The following is a 15,256-nucleotide window of genomic DNA, read 5'->3' as shown; positions in this document are numbered from 1 at the left end:
GATGGATATCCATGTAAACACGTCAACTGCCTGGAGGCTCAGATCTCTGTAAGGATTAGGAGCAACTAGTTAAAAAAAGAATACAAAAACTGTGAATGTCTCACCGGAATAAAAGATGAACAACCTAGTCTGTTAAAATGTCCTTAGAAGGGATAGCAATTTAATGGCTCAAAATCTGGGAAAGAAACAATGTAGAAATGTCATGTGTACTTTTTTGTACTCTTTTCTGGATACACAAATCTTGCCGGACAGAAAATGCGCTATACACAAGACAACACAACATATATGAAGCTTCAAATTCTTCTATGCATAACATGTCCAGTTCCATTTTAAACAGAGTCTGGAGTTAACCTGTCCTCTAAAGTCTAACCTAAGTAGAATATCTCATATGAAGAAAGGAGAACTTTTTATGTGGATCCTAGAGAAGCGATCCCTTCCAATAAAGTAATTGAGTAAATAAAAACACTGAACAAACATACATTATGCAGGCCATAATTCAAAAGAAATAAAGCTGTGCCTTTTTCTGAGCTGTTTGGTGAAATAAACAATAAAATCAGGATGAAAAAGGACAAAAAGCGGCCTGTCACTTCAGGGTTGTCTTGCCATAGGCCAGACTCAAAAATGCCTTCTTAATGCACTGATCACGCAAAATGTCCTTAGAAGGTATAGCAATTTAATGGCTCAAAATCTGTGAAAGAAACAATGTAGAAATGTCATGTGCACTTTTTTGTACTCTTTTCTGGATACACAAATCTTGCCGGACAGAAAATGCGCTATACACAAGACAACACAACATATATGAAGCTTCAAATTCTTCTATGCATAACATGTCCAGTTCCATTTTAAACAGAGCCTGGAGTTAACCTGTCCTCTAAAGTCTAACCTAAGTAGAATATCTCACATGAAGAAAGGAGAACTTTTTATGTGGATCCTAGAGAAGCTGCTTCTTTGTTGATCTCTTCAGCTCAGAGTGTGGTGTCGTCCTCTGAGCATCCCCACTTCCTCAGACTCCAAATCCATGAAGTTGTGAGCAACTGCTCTCCCTGCAGGCAGATGCAAGCAGGCTTGGCGGGCATCACCTTTTAAGGCTTTGAACTTGGTGTACAAAGCTATGCATGGTACAGGCGCATCACATCTCAAAACCTTGCTCCAGTGGTACCCCCCAGGCAGAACCTTGAGATCTTCTACCCAGAATAAACTGGTCTCTCCTAGATTTCGTAGGTCCAAATGTGGTGGCCGCTCATTTTCTGTTGCGGCCGCTAAACTCTGGAATTCTTCGCCCCCCTTTATCTCTGCGGCGAATTCACTCGAGTCCTTTAGGAAGATGTTAAAGACCTGGCTCTTTGCCTCTTAGCTGGTTGGTGCTAGTCTCTCTTTCGTCTCGCCCAGCGCCTTGATACCATTTGGTTTTAGTGCGCTATATAAATATTCATCCTATCCTATCCTATCTGCTGCAATGGCCAGTCCCCAAACTGCTTATCTGCAAAGCCTCTCAAACTCCCACTCTCCCTCAATTTTGACTAGAGGGGAAAAAGGCTCACTCTCCTGACCACCCCTTTAGACATGTAAGTCTTGGACCGCTGTACATATGGGAGCTCAGTTCCATAGACGATGAGGGCATCTTGCTGACATACTGGGCAAACATAAGAATAGGCTGAAATAACTTAAGATAGCAAACAATTAGGAGTTGAAAAGAGGTTAATATGAAGCCCTGCAAACAGGTACTGAGTTTCCCCTTAATGAAGTTTCCTTGAGGGACTAAGGTCATTGCAAGGCAAATATTAACTGTGGAACCTTGCCTCACTTCAACATTTTTTGGTCTGCCGCAAGATTGTTTCCCCAGTTGACTACACAATCTGTGTCCAGTGGAGATGCTCCATGTTTTACTGATGTTCCACAGCAAAGCACCATGTTCTGCTATCCATGGACATATCCATGTGTGCCACCACACATTGAGTGGCTGTTGCCACTTTAAACAAGGGTATGCAGAGACTGACCATTGGTGACAGCTGATTTTACGTCCGGGGGCACAGGCCTTTTGAACTATGCCCCTGGTAGGGAGGAAGTCTGCCAGCCCCCTCCAGTAAAATCTATTCAAAACCTGTATCTGAGGTCTTCCGTCGTGTAGTGCTTAATTTAAGCCAGTGGTTTCTGGTGCTCGGCACTGGCACTTAATTGTCAAAACCAACGCTTGTGACAGTTTGCCACAAGGTGACGCTATCTGGCTAATTTAGAGATGACCACAACAACAGGTAATTATTCATTCGATATGCATTAAAAATAACTATTACCCGCCGCCCAAGCCATTCTTGTAGCTTTGGTATCCTGAAATAGTCTGAATGAATTGACACACTTGTAGAAGTGCAATAGTAATTGTGTTGGCAGCATGACATGACAGGAGCAATGTGTGATGTAAGCCGCAGTGGCCTCCTGACGAGAGCCCTTGCACTTATTTCTTTTACAAATTAAGCACTGCCGTCGTGACATGGAGAAATGCTATTTGGGGGAAGAGGGAGCGGTCTAAAACTAACAATAGATACATTAAGTCCAATAGGAATTTTTGCTCTTTGCTACAACAAAAACTGAACACAATTGCACTAAACTTGGTCTGAAAGTAAAACAATACTAATAATATGCCCTCTTTTGCAGTTTGGTGTAAACTTGTTCAGTATGTTTATTAGATATATAGATTTAAAAAAGGGATTACATTAAGTGTAATTTTGTTTCTGCAATTAATTTAAAACACTTTTTAGCCCATTACCAGTGGATACACATCTGAGTGTGAAAATGTGAAACTTATTTAGATCTCACTAGACACGGGAGCATTTTTTGGCATCAGCCCTTTCAGTGTCCCCAGATTAAGAACAAATCCATGGATCTAACAAATCTGATTGGATGGTCATGAGTGAAAAATGTTGTTACTGGAATTATTACGCCTGGTGAGGGATTCTCAGCTACTCACAGATTAGATGCAGCAGAAATAGAATTGTTGGATCTCCAACCGCAGGTGGGATGTAGGAGAACACAGAAAGGCAAAGGTAAAATAAATTGAAGACAGGGAATCTGTCAATCTAAAATAAGGGCCTTGGATCCACTGGAGCTGTGCTAGCTCCACATATCAAAGATTTGCAGTTTCAAAAAAGGTGCTGAATGGGCACTTCAGTTAGGAAGATTAAAGGCAGAACATGGACAGAGCACCAGGCGCGCAACGCCCATTGGGCTCAAAGGGCTTCGGCCTACCTGAAATTGGAAAGACTGAACTTAAAGGATGAGGTGTGTCCATAGTGAGATAGCATGCCCAGAGATCTGCTTGGCAAAAGCCTGACGTACTGTCACACTTCCGCCTCATGCAAGTGTCATCTTCCTGTAGACACAAGTTACTTACTTACCTATAACTACAGTTCTCCAGCATTATCATTGATAGATTCACGTGGTTGAATCATTCCCTGTCCTCGAGTTGGTAGTGGCTGGTAACATTAGTAATGGCGGTAAGCAATGGCAGCATGCATAACTGTAATACAGCGTTGTCTATTTATTAGCACATTCAATGCATAATCAATGTTCAGATTACTTCCAATAAAGTGAACATGTTAGGAATATGCTCCCCTTGAGACAACCATATCTCAGGATTCAAAGTACAGGTGAGCACAGAATGTGCAACCAAGCCTTAGCCTCATGGCTTGTGAAGCTATGGACGTTGTGAATGTTGGAGAACTGCATTTGCAAGTAAGTCCCTTTTTCTTCTGCAGCATCTGATCTTTCCTAGACTCACACATCTGAATGGAATAGCAAACAATTATGTGGCACAATTTTTGATAGTATTATTTTATTTGTTTGTAACGTTTACACATTGTAGAACTGCCTGAGCAAAGACTTTACCTAATTAGTACCAGTTAAACACCCAAATAAAGCAATATGCAATTGAAAGATGACCAGTCAACCTTTGTGAAGGGCTTTCAACTGTGCAAGGACACATGTTATCATGTTGTCATGTTTTTAGTAACTTCTGTTCCATTTGAGGTACAAACAATAATTTTTTTGTTAAAATCTGCAGATTATGCATCAGATGATGGATTATGCGGCATGTGCAAAAAACGCTTCGGCCACAGAATCACATTATCATAAATCCAGTTGCCCAGAGTGTAAAATAGGCTTCCACAAAATGTTGTAGTGCTTATGCTAAAACAAGTGCTTTCAAATAATACATTTTAGTTATAGGTAAGTAGACTGTGCCCAGTGCAAAAGATTTTATAAATCCATTGAAAGGACAATTTCTCATTAGTAAAGCAGGTGCAGTGGCACTCGAGCCCAGGAGGGTGAGTGGCCCACTGCATCACAATTATGACTGTATCACTTTTCAAAAGTGGCAAGGCGGCTCATTTTCTTTGCTAGCATTAGGCCTGAGAGCATCCGTGCTGCACAGAGGTGATACACTTGTTGATGTTCCTTTTTTGCTGAAAGGGACAGAGTCTGTTCAAGATTGGAATGCTGGTCAGGCACAGTGGATAAGCGGTGAAAGAGGCAAAAGAGACATCCTGCTACTCCCGGCCATAGGTATTATTAGTGCAGCAGTTGCACTGGGCCCTAGAAGTGTGACGTGGCTGACATCACCCCAATCATGGCGAGTAACAGTTTTTTAGTCAACTTCTGTTAATTGATTTGTTCCTTTAGAAGTTTCATGTTTAGTGTGGATTATGAGCTAAAGAAAATGTAGCCCAGAAAATTATCTTAGAATTCCCACCCCCTCCAATCAGCCTTGCTCCACTCTCTCCCTCAAATCTCGCCTTAACGTTATGGAGGGGGCCCGTCATCAAAACATTTTGCTTAGGGGGACTGTAAGCAAAACAGTTTGATGTCCTCTGATCCAGAGCCTCCACAAACGAACTAGAAGACCACCGTGAAGAGGGGTTTCCAGCTCGCTTGATGCTAACCAAGCGATAACAACACTTTACCGGGTGTTTGCGTGCAGAGCACCGTCACAGTGTGACACATGATGGCACTGTGCGTTGGCATGTCTGTTGATTAAATCAGCTGATAATGATGAGAACTGAGCACCGGTGCTAAAATAAAATGTGTACACATGAGATGGGTACGGCCTAGGAGCAAATGAGTCAGTGAATGAAAGCAAAATAAAATGTCAAACTATCTGTTGTTTCATTTTCGGAGAGGCACAAAAAACAGTGTCCATCTTGTAGTTGAAATTATTGCAAAGTACTGATTTTCTTCCTCATTCTTACTTTCCATGTAATTGTAATTGCACATATATAGCGCTTACTACCCTTGACGAGGCAACAAAGCACTTTTTCGGCAAGTAGCACGCTACTCCGGAACCCAAAAAGGATTAGTGGTGAATTAGTATAGTGAAATATGTAATAATTAGAGCGGTGGACATGTGAGTTTATTATTTGGACTGAGAAAGGATAGTGGAGGGATAGAAGAGAGAAGGATTTGCATTTATACAGCGTTTGCTACCCCTTATGAGGTGTCAAAGAACTTATTGGCTGCCAGCATGCTACTTCGGAACCCAAACAGGATTAGTGGAGAATTAGAATAGGGAAATATGAATTTAATTTGAGCAATGGAAATGTTAGCCTGTTAGTTGGATTGAAAAAGATAGTGGAGGGATAGAAGAGGGAAGGTCTAGAGAGTGTTTTTCTTGGAGCTCTTAGCAGTTAGAGGAGGTTTGGGATGAGTAAAGGGAAGGTGGAGTGGGTAAGAGTCAGAGGTAAGGGTATAGAAAGGCTAGTTTGGAGATCTGAATAGTAAAAGGTATGAGATAATGCAAGGAGGGGTAGAGGAGGGAAGAGTCTAGAAAGGGTTAATTTGGGATCATAGTAGCAGAATGGGGTTTGGGATGAGTCAGAGAGTGGAGGTAGAGGATATATTGAGAGCGGTATAGGGTGAAATATAGGGTAGTGCATTAGAGATGCTGAATTAGAAGTAAAGTAATAAATATAAAGATACATATGTGTATGGAAAGTATATATGTATAATATAGGTAATTTATGTAGATTTAAGTTGTATTTAATAAACTCAGACTTTAATTAATTCATTAATTAATTTTGTAATTCAAACATGAAGCAATTGCAGATCTGTTTGTTGTCTTACATCCACTATTTTGAAATTATTTCAAAAAGCGTCTGGGACACAGCATAGAAATAATTGAATGAAGCATAGCTGCACAATATGTTGATCAAAAAGTCAAATCAAGGGATTCCAGGCCAAGCACACAAAGCATTCGGTTTACTGTACCTGAGCAAGCTGGGCTAAAAGAACGGTTTAATACTTTTGAAGTCATCTCACTTGCATTCTTCTCCAGATCCACTGTGTGGCGCTGCATCTTGATGCAAAAACACAAACTACAGTGTGCAATTATACAAAGACAGGGAGCTCGTTAGAACCAGGGAGGTTCATTAATGTCAGTGCTTCCTTGTTCGCAACAAATGAAATATTAGAGCAGAACTGTAACTGCACCTAAGTTATATTTACCAGAGCGCATATTTATGTAATAAACAATGTAACAAGCCTTTCGGCTGATAATTTACTCTTTCGTTTAGTTATTTTTAGGTTTACAAAAAAAACCATCTTCCACTATTGTGTGCTCAATGTAATAATAAAGCTTTATCACTGACAATTTTACCAAACACAGAAAAAGAAACATGAAGGAATATAGATCTGAGAAGAAACAAAGGGAATATGTGAGTAAGAGGGCAGCTAAAAAGACAACTTCTAGTTGAGAGCAAAATGACACATTTTTCATAAAACTGTAGAGTTTTCCCAGCGCTCAACACATAATTTATCAAATGTAACCCACGTGTTTAAGTATGTGTCCTTTGGTGGTTACCAGAACCAATCAATGTCCTTCTGACACTGTAGAATCAGTCAATAATATTTCAAGAAGTAAGCAGTAATACACCTAGCACATGCATCTGTTATTGCACAGTCCATATCAAAATGACTCTAGACGTCTAGGAGTCCCCTTTTAAGGTTGTGGTCTGGATTATTTTCCCTGGTGTCAGTTTAATTTCTGTATTCCATGTACACATTTTTGACTTCTGAGGGCCATCTCTACCAGTTTGCGCTTGAAAGAGACCGTGTGGGCATGAGAGAGAGGGAGTGGGGAGAGGGAGAGAGACAAATAATGAATACTGTGCTGTTATGCATACTTGGATAGTGCGCTTATCACCCGTGAGAGTATCCAGGCACTTTGCAGGTGAGAGGCGGAGGACTCCCAGGAGTTTATTCGAAGAGTCAGGTCTTCAGTTTTGTGCGGGACTCAAGAAGCGATGAGGAGACTCTGGCGTTCTGTGTGAGGATGTTCCATTCTTTAGGGGAGATTTACAAAAAGGCACGCCCTCCGGCTCCGCTTTTGGGTATTCGGGGTGCGTGTGCAAGTGAGAATCTGGCTGACCGGCGGTGTCTGGAGGGGCAGAGGAGGAATATGCAGCTGTCGAGGTATGTGGGCCGATGTCATGTAGTGCTTTGTATGTGTGTGTGAGGAGCTTGAATTGAGTGTGTTTGTGTATGTTTTTATGTGCATATGTATTTCGAGTTTTCTGTGTGATGTGGTCTTGAAGCAGCATAGTAGGTTGAAAATGAGTCTTGCAGCTGCGTTCTGGATAGTGAGTGTCTGAAACGTTTCAGCGCTCCGTCCATCATCTCCTTGTGTTTGCTTTGTTCGGCCTAAATTGGCAGGGTATGCCCAGACATGGGTCCCTTGCTCACTTTGCCACTGGATTCAAGCTAGCCTGGCTGATGAGGGCTGTTAGCCCGAAACCGGTCCCAGGAGGCTTGTTTCCGGTCCAGGGAAGAAGTGGCTTGGCAGTTCGGGCTGGACTGTTCCCATAAGGCACAGGGTCAAGACTGAATTGCATATAGCTGTGTCTGAACTGGGTTGGCAAAGTGAGCTAAAGAACGATGATGGATTCAACCCAGATCTGTGACTGGGGGTGAGTGTCTGAAAAGTTTCAGCGCTCCGTCCATCATCTCCTTGTGTTTGCTTAGTATGCAGTCTGCTCAGGAGCTGTATGGTGATTCTGGCATGGAGGGCGTTTCCGTAGTCATGTCTGCTGGAAAAGAGTGCCTGTGTGAGATTCCCAGGTGTTCACTGGTAGCCACTTGAAGATTTCTCACAGCTTCTTCAGGATGTGAAAACAAGTGGAGGTCACAGAGTTGACCTGGGCTGTCATGTCGAGCTTGTCATCTATGATAATTCCTAGTTTCTACCACTGGCTGTGGGGATGGGAGTACGTCCTAGGTCTGCTGGCCACCAGTGCGAGTCCCACTGAGAGTTCGTGTATTGAAAAATCACAACTTGAGCTTGTGGCAGTTGGATCTCATTCAGGTGGCTACTGTGGTCATGCAGGTGGTGAGGTTGACTCTCATGTCAGCTGTCTTGTCTGTAATGGAGAGTATCGGTTGTGTGTCATCTGAGTAGGAGAGAAACTTGATGCTGTGCGACCTGATGATGTCGGCCAGTAAAGTCATGTAGATGTTGAATAACGTAAGACTTAGAGATGATCCTTGGGGGACTCTACGGATGAGGTTCCTGGCTTCCGATGTGTAGGATGGCATGGTGACTTTCTGGATTCTTCCAGTTAGGAAGGAGCAGATCCAGTTGAGAGCGGGGCTTGGATTTCCGCTTCGTGAAGTGTTCTGATCAGGGTGGAGTGGGAGACAGTGCTAAAGGTTGCTGAAAGGATGAGCAGGATAAGGGCAGCTCTTTTCCCTCGGTTGAGGATCATCCTGATGTCATTGGTTGCTGTTATGAGGGCTCTGTCAGTGCTGTGACTGGACATGAAACCTGTTTGAGGGAAGTCCGGAAGTTGGTGTAGGTTGAGTCACTTGCTCATTGCTTTTTCCTTGACCTTATATGGGTATGATAGTAGGGGGAGGTAGTCTGCTAGCTGGATTGAGTCTGCCTAAGGTTTTTTAGTGTGTTTCCAAGCTTCGTGACTGAGGTGTTTAGGATGTGGATGAGTGCTTCTCTGATCAGGGAGACACCCATGTTGTAGATGTGGCGGGGTCAAGGGTCCAACTGGGTCCCGGAGTGGATGGATCTCATGATGTTGCCTATTTCTTCTGTGGTGATTTTTTTTCCAAGAAGCCATAGCTTTTCCTGAGCTTTCTATGGGTAGGCTGGAGATGAGGCTGCTGGGTTTCTGTTGAGGGTCAAAGTTGCTCATAGTTTTGATTTTATTGCTGAAGAATTCCGATAGGATGCCACATAGTACTTGGGCGGGGTGATGCTATTGATGGTGGATGCTGGTGGTCTTGTCGGTTTCTTTCTTACTAGCTCCCCATTTCCATTCCAGATGTTTGCAGTATTGCTTGGATGACTGGAGTTCATCTGCATACCTGTTGCCCTGTTTCTAGGTTTCTCTTCTAGGGGTTATATTTGTAAATTGGTTGATGTTGGAGGTTAGCTTACTGGTGGGGTTGGACCGGTTCAGGTGAATAGTATGGAACCAATCTAATTCTGTGGTGCTATTCCAGCTGTGACTGCCCAGACTTGTAGGGATGGATTTTTTGTGGCAGGGGATGTTGATCTAGAAGTTGACGATGGCCTGGTCGGTCCATTTCAGAGGCCTAGCTGTGGTGACCCTGATGCCATTGAAGGAGGCAAAGATGGGGTCGAGGGTGTGTCCAGGGGAGTGTGTGGGTCCACAACATGTTGTAACAGCCTGAGGTTTCCTAGGTGTTCAAGGATTGTAGCTGAGTTGGGGTAGGTTAATTCTTCTAGGTGGAAATTGAGGTAACTTAGGAGGATGTAGACTTTGGAGTTGATGGTGAGGGAATGACAAAGTCCATTCCGGGTAAATTTATCCAAGATTTGGAGCTTGAAATGCAGGTTTTCCATGAAGGTGGGTCACAATCTATGTAGCTGTGGTGCAATGGATGGTCTCCTTGAAAATAGCAGTGATTCTTCCTCCGGGCTTGTGTTGGAAGTCTTGTTGTGCAGTCTTGTATCCTGCCAGACCAGAAATGGCAAAGTCGGGTGCTGACGTGAAGGTCATCAATGTCTCCATAAGGAAACGAATGTCCTGGCCATCACTGTCATTCTCCAGTAGGTCCCAGACTTCTCTGACATGCTTGCTGTGAGAGCAAGTTTGAAGAGCATGCATGATAATATGTCTTGGGGTTCATGTTCACTAGTGGGAGTGGGTGGCGTGATGGGTGTAGACTGGGTGTGTGTTGGTGGTGCTTGTTTTGTAGGCGAGTTACTGCACGCGAAGCAGCAGCAAGATAATGCTCCTTCTGTGTAGTGCGGAACAGCAGCATTATGGAGAATGGCGTCTAGGGTCGAGAGACAGAAGGAACAAATGCTGAGTAGCTCTGGGGAGTTGTTGGACCAGGGTCATGGCAGTCGAAGGGCTTCACGGGTAGACAGGCGCTGACAGGCATGACTTTGGCGTGCCAGTGGCACGTCCTCTGCACGTCCACGTTATGTCTGTTATTAGGTAGGTCTCTAAGAGGAGGGAGGAGCGCAGAGGGTGGGAATTAGCTGGGACACAGGAGGGAGCTAGCAAGGAGAGTGGGGAGAAGGAAGAGGGTGTGGGAAGATGATCATGGGAAGGGCGCAGAGAGAAAGGAGTCATAAAGAGATGGTACAAAATCTGACAAATACGGCACAAAGTGAATAGAACACACCAAGAGGGACAAAGATGTGGCACAAAGGCAGAAGAGCACAAGGTAAAAGAGACAGCATTAGAGCAAATGGCAAAAAGGCACAAAGTCATGGCATATAGTTAATAGAAGCAAAGAGCACAAGACATAAGAGATGGCACAAAGGTGACAGGGGGCTATAGCGCACAATACAAAAAGGCACAAAGAGATGGCACAAAGGTAATAGAGACATAAGAGCACAAGACAAAAAAGATGGCACAAAGATAGCAAGAGGCAAAGAGCACAAGACAAAAAGGCACAGAGAGATAGTACAAAAGCTAATGGAGACAGCACAGGAAAAAACAAGAGGCACTAGAGGTGTGAGAGAGAGCAGGAGAAGGTGAGAGAGTGTTAAGGTGAGAATGAGAGGGCGAGCGAGAGCCAGCGAATGAGGCGGGTGCCTTGAGACACAGGAGTCGGGTCTGGCAGGGCCTTAACCAGTTGAAGGACTGGGTTACAGGTAAGTCCAGGTGAGGTGGGCCTGGGCACTTGCTGTGAATTATAGGTTTATAATGACATAATAACTAACAAGACCTATGGCTGAATAGTTTATGTCACCATAAAACCGATACAATTATCAAAGATCTGTAATTCACATGAAGCAATTGATTTTGATTCCTATTACATGATTTTATTGCTGTCATTTGACAAAAAAATGATCTGGCTTGTTTCAGAAATGTGCACATTAATTAAATGGCAAAAACGAAAATATACTTTAAACAGTGTCGGAAAAATATAATTGTTTTTTGTCATTTAGGGTTTTTTACTATTACTCAAGAGCCATGGCCTTTTTTAAAAAGGTTGTTGACTTAAAGGCATTTTCTGCTTAGCAACGGGGGCAAAGAATTGGAGGTGAAACTTGCATGATTGTCCCATAAACATTCTCTAGCAGTGTTTGCAAATAGGATTACCACATTTAAAGGAGGCCAAGTCTAACTAGTTTTGAGCCTGGTTTAAACCAAATGGTTGGCTAACGCTCAATTCTAGTTAGCCAGGGACTGTGCTGAACCTTGCATCCCATGCACTATTTTTAGGTCTCGTCTACACATAATGTTAGCTGTCTGGTGAGAGCTATTATCATCCCACAACACCCACCACACAACACACAGTATACCCATACATACAGACACATATAAAGAAAGGGGTTTTTGAACACACCCTTTTAGCTGTTTGCTACTGTAGTTCTGCTGACTGGGGGAATCTACAAAAACATGTTCTTTGTAATAACAGATTTGTCCAATACATTTAAATTGCAGAGTTTGTCACCTCTTTTTCTTATATTGTTTATGAGGATATAACCAATCCCACTTCTGGAAATGCTTGTTCAGCCCCATTGATGGAAGTGTTAGTGCCCCCCGAAATGTGGGTCTAGTTGTGCCCCTGTTGCAAGTGTGCTGCTGCAGGATCGGATATCAGAAATGCATTTATACTTTTTTTTCCCTTCACTGTCAGGAGTACAGAGAAAGCGCTGTGACAGGCAGTGAGATCGTGACAAATATGTTGTGTAGTGGCCTGTAGGAGCAGGTTATTGAGAGTGCATACTCCAAGTCTCACAGGACCAGTCCCTGTCTGTAGAAGCCTGCCAAGGAATCGAGTTCTTGCATGCAGAAGCCAGGAGGCGGGAGACTGCGCTTGAAATCTGTAGTCTCCCGTCTGAATCGGGAGTAGTGGCATATAGATTTCAAGCGTAAGCACAATTGTCCACGCGGCCATAGAATTATGTGGACTGCCGCCCCCTAACCTTGATGATGACGCACATCCCGCTAGTCACATCGGGTATGTGACAAGGCCCAATACCTTCCTAGGTTGCCCCACCCTGTCCTGAGGAAGACCCGCAAGGCCAAGGTTCAAACCACCCTCATGGCCACAAGACGGGTCGAAACGTCGACGCCATTATAACTGGCCTGGATCCCGCATTCACCCCCAATGTGCCACATGAGTATGTATCTCTCTGTAAATTAAAACTGTGAACAAAATTGAAGTTGTTTATTCAAACGTCGCCAGGCCCGATAGGACGGTGATTTACAACTGGTCCAACTGTTTAAATGTGTAAAGTTTTTCCCTTAAGTCACCACCTTGAATATTTTCCCTCACCACTTCACCCTTGAGCACCTTTCCTTCACGCACGTTGCCTTTGGAGCAACCTCCCCTGTAAAATGATAAACGTACAAACGTATCTGATTGTTTCACCAATTGACATGAGAATAAAATGCATGGTGAATTAGACTATGGTTTGCTGCACTTTTCTGCCTGTATTTTTGAATAATATATTAAGTATTATGAGCTGATAAATCGTCTTCTGTATTCTCATGAAAATTAATTGCTGAATATACCTAACAGGTAAACTGATTGATCTCTTTTCACAAGTAAGGTCCAGGACCATTGTCTTTTGTATCATGGCATGCATGGGCCTATAGTTCCTTTTGCAAAAGTTCTGCGGCGTCAATATGATTAATAGCATTCAGTCTTCCCTGGTGCTGCATGGTCAAGTCCTGCGTGATTTCGAACGCAACTAATGTAACTTGTTATGGCAGTCTGTCCTCAATGATTACTTAAGACAAATTGTGCACCATTCAGCGCCATGACTGTATACTGGGTGATAGTGTTACGTGGAGGTATTAGGCCTGGTTAACAAACGCAATTTTTATATAGAAAAGTTCTTAAGTTACCTTCTCTCCCTAAACACAGTGACTTTTGACACACATTTATTTGCATACACACACAGGATAACATTCCTCAAACTCAGTTTGCTGACAGTACCACTTCGTAAGGCACTCTATCAAAGCACCTTGGAAATTCTGTACTAGGGCTAAGTTCAGCACGCAGGATGTCGTTATTTGTTTTTAGTCTCTCTGCGACAAAGCTATCACAATAGAATAAACAATAGCGACCTGACTGGGGCTTCGGCATGACCACAAGGAGGATGATATTATATATGATATCAAGCCTTTGTTTAGATAGAGGAGCATTTCACTGACACTGAGAGGTCGTTCCATGCCGGAATACCAGCTCAGCTGATTCCTTTTACCTCATGCAAGGGATGTTGTCCAACTCTATACCAAGACGGGCAGCTTGCTGACACTAACCCACAGGTAATGGGGAGTTAGCCCACCTGATAAGGATTTGGCAGATTCACTCACCTTAGACATGATAGGTTAGGATGCACTAGGTATGAGTACATTATTTTACAGTACTTGTATGCCAGCATATATTGTCTGTAACAAGCAAAATCTTTGAACTGTTAAACTTTTGCACCATTCTCGTAAAACTACTCACATTATTCTGTTTCCTTCTATTGATTATTGCAGTGCACAAATTTTACTCAAAAATCACAATGCTTCAATAAATATTGAAACCGCTTGTAGTGTATTTCTTGTATGTAATTTTGGGTATGGATAAGTAACTAAGCGAAAGGGTTCTAGATCTGTTATCACGATTTCCTTGGGGAGTCAGGATTGTCAATCAATCAATCAATCAATCATAGGCATTTGTATAGCGCACTGCTCACCCGGAGGGTCTCAAGGTGCTGGGGGGGGGGAACGCTACTGCTCGAACAGCCAGGTCTTGAGTTGCTTCCTGAAGGCGAGATGGTCTTGCGTTGTCCGGAGGTGGATGGGGAGGGAGTTCCATGTCTTGGCTGCCAGGTAGGAGAAGGATCTTCCTCCGGCGGTGGCTCTGCGGATGCGGGGGATGGTGGCGAGAGCGAGTCTGGCGGAGCGGAGCTGGCGGGTGGGCTTGTGGAAGGTCAGGCGGCTGTTGAGGAACTTGGTGCCCAGGTCGTGGAGGGCCTTGTGTGCGTGGGTGAGGAGTCGGAACGTGATTCTTTTGTTGACGAGGAGCCAGTGCAGGTCTCTCAGGTGTCCGGAGATGTGGCTGTGTCGGGGGATGTCCAGGATGAGTCGTGCTGAGGCGTTCTGGATCCGTTGGAGTTTCTTCTGGAGTTTGGCAGCAGTGCCGGCGTAGAGGGCGTTCCCGTAGTCCAGCCGACTGGTGACGAGGGCCTGGGTGACCGTCTTCCTGGTCTCGGTGGGGATCCACCGGAAGATCTTTTGAAGCATGCGCAGGGTGTTGAAGCATGAAGACGAGACGGCGTTGACTTGTCTGGTCATCGAGAGGGAGGAGTCCAGGATGAAGCCTAGGTTGCGTGCGTGGTCCGTTGGCTTGGGGGTGGCTCCCAGGGCGGGGGGCCACCAGGAGTCGTCCCAGGCGGAGGGTGATGATCCCAGGATGAGGACCTCCGTCTTGTCTGAGTTCAGTTTCAGGCGGCTGTTCTTCATCCATTCGGCGACGTCTTTCATCCCTTCGTGTAGGCTGGCTCTGGCGGCGTCCGGGTCGCTGGTGAGGGAGAGGATCAGCTGGGTGTCGTCAGCGTGGGTGATGATCTTGAGGTTGTGTTGACGTGCGATGGTTGCGAGGGGGCTCATGTAGACGTTGAAGAGGGTGGGGCTGAGCGATGACCCTTGTGGAACGCCGCAGATGACTTCGGTGGCCGCTGACTGGAACGGGGGGGAGGCGGACTCTCTGGGTTGTTCCGGCGAGGAATGAGGTGATCCACTCCAGGGCCTTCTCCTGGATGCCGGTGTTGTTCAGG

At 44.4% G+C, this 15,256-nt stretch overlaps 1 protein-coding gene across 1 annotated transcript in view; it reads right to left on the bottom strand.

The window, feature by feature from the left end:
• The window catches only part of HSF4 (heat shock transcription factor 4), a 463,098-nt gene that overhangs the window by 13,048 nt on the left and 434,794 nt on the right, over window positions 1-15,256 (bottom strand). Inside the window, exon 11 of the mRNA XM_085639409.1 lies at window positions 6,253-6,340. Within this exon, the coding sequence (XP_085495535.1) occupies window positions 6,253-6,340 (88 nt within the window). The remainder of the gene's footprint in view (window positions 1-6,252; window positions 6,341-15,256) is intronic.

Source organism: Triturus cristatus, chromosome 12 (assembly GCF_964204655.1).
Source record: "Triturus cristatus chromosome 12, aTriCri1.1, whole genome shotgun sequence".
Classification (NCBI taxonomy): domain Eukaryota; kingdom Metazoa; phylum Chordata; class Amphibia; order Caudata; family Salamandridae; genus Triturus; species Triturus cristatus.
This window is presented reverse-complemented; position numbering and strand designations above follow the sequence as displayed.